This window comes from Phoca vitulina, unplaced genomic scaffold (genome assembly GCF_004348235.1).
Source record: "Phoca vitulina isolate PV1807 unplaced genomic scaffold, GSC_HSeal_1.0 scaffold72, whole genome shotgun sequence".
NCBI lineage: Eukaryota > Metazoa > Chordata > Mammalia > Carnivora > Phocidae > Phoca > Phoca vitulina.
Window position 1 is genome coordinate 5,791,739 of NW_022589775.1, and position 1,524 is coordinate 5,793,262.

General features: G+C 46.0%; 1 protein-coding gene across 1 annotated transcript; it reads left to right on the forward strand.

The window, feature by feature from the left end:
• Positions 1–671: 671 nt before the first annotated feature.
• Positions 672–1,007, forward strand: LOC116625023 (keratin-associated protein 6-1-like). Its single transcript, XM_032393313.1, has one exon. It carries the CDS (start codon positions 672–674, stop codon positions 1,005–1,007), a length of 336 nt encoding a protein of 111 aa, XP_032249204.1.
• Positions 1,008–1,524: the final 517 nt, after the last annotated feature.

The following is a 1,524-nucleotide window of genomic DNA, read 5'->3' on the forward strand; positions in this document are numbered from 1 at the left end:
GAATAAAAAAATTATTTCATTTTTAGGTTTGATTGTATTAAAATCCAATTTCCTTATTTGAATTTCTTATCAAGGCAGATGAAATCAGTAACATAAAGATTTTGTGTCCTCACCCCTCTGATAATTAGGACGGAGCTGATTGAGATACAGAGGGGCTCCCAAATTACCTTTATACTATACTTTATTCTATTCTTTAACCTCCTCACTGTTACATAAGGCACACGAAACTATTTGACCCTGGGCTGGAACTAGAGTAAAAACTATACTATGGAGGGCAGTATAATTTTGGGAGGTCAAAGAGAAAAAAGAATTATGGTCAAGAGCAAGTCAATTGAAACCACTGAAAATATTCCCTGCATTATATGGTATCTGGTTATAGAATATTAAAGTGAAGATTTGTTATGAAAGATAGCTTTGTAAGTGTGACTCTACCATCTTATTAAAGGTCTTCAGTTGGTTAAAGCAAGCCTCCTTAATGCCTTCAGGCATTAGGCTCTGGTCTTGAAACAACACGCTAATTAGATGAGTCATAAAAATAGCCAAGGAGCTAAGCACATGTGATGGGGCTCCCTCATCCTGAGGCATATAAAAGGCCCTCTGCAAGGAGAAATCCACAGTGAAGTGACACTTCTCTCCTTCTCTACCCAAGCACAACCTCAGCAACCAACACCATGTGTGGCAGCTACTATGGAAGCCGTGGCTACGGAGGCTGCGGTTACGGAAGCTGCGGCTACGGAGGCTGCGGTTACGGAGGCTCTGGCTACGGAGGCTGCGGCTACGGAGGCTCTGGCTACGGAGGCTGCGGTTACGGAGGCTGCGGTTACGGAGGCTATGGCTACGGAGGCCAGGGCTGTGGCTATGGCTCTAGCTATGGCTGTGGCTTCCGCAAACTGGGCTGTGGCTACGGATACGGCTCTGGCTGTGGCTACGGATACGGCTCCCGCTCTCTCTGTGGCTCTGGATGCGGCTCTGGATGCGGCTCTGGATGCGGCTTTGGCTGCTACTAATTGAGGTCGCCATGGGAGACTCTCACCCTCCGCACCTGCACGTGGGATTCACCAGTTCTGAGCCCCACACGTCCTGAGCCTTTCCCTTGGGTGATGATATCCTGCGTGATGAAAGTCTAGCAGGGTCTGTTGTTGCCCACAACCTAACCTACAGATTCCCTGAATTAACGCAGGAAGTGGGAGGTGGTGAAATTCACCTGTGACCCCCACAGTTCTGCTTTCATCAGGATGATGGAGTCGGAGCAACTGCCTCGATGACACTCATGCCGGAGCTTGTTTCTGTGTTGACCTAATAAACTTGTTCAATCCCAACGGCAGCCCTGGTTTTATGTCAGTCATTTGATGTCCCTAAGCGTCTTACTGAAATTTTTTAGTTTCAGTTTACAAGAAAGTTAACAATGATCTCCTTAGGGAGCTATTTCCCTAATATTTCTAGGTCAGCTTCTTGACCAATTCCTTTGTCAATTGTCTTAGGAAAGTAATTTATTTTTGGTAAATTTCAGTTCCTCCTCTGGTA

Bases quoted from the DNA above. Each gene is read 5' to 3' on its own strand.
- LOC116625023 (XM_032393313.1), top strand. From the start codon at position 672: ATGTGTGGCAGCTACTATGGAAGCCGTGGCTACGGAGGCTGCGGTTAC.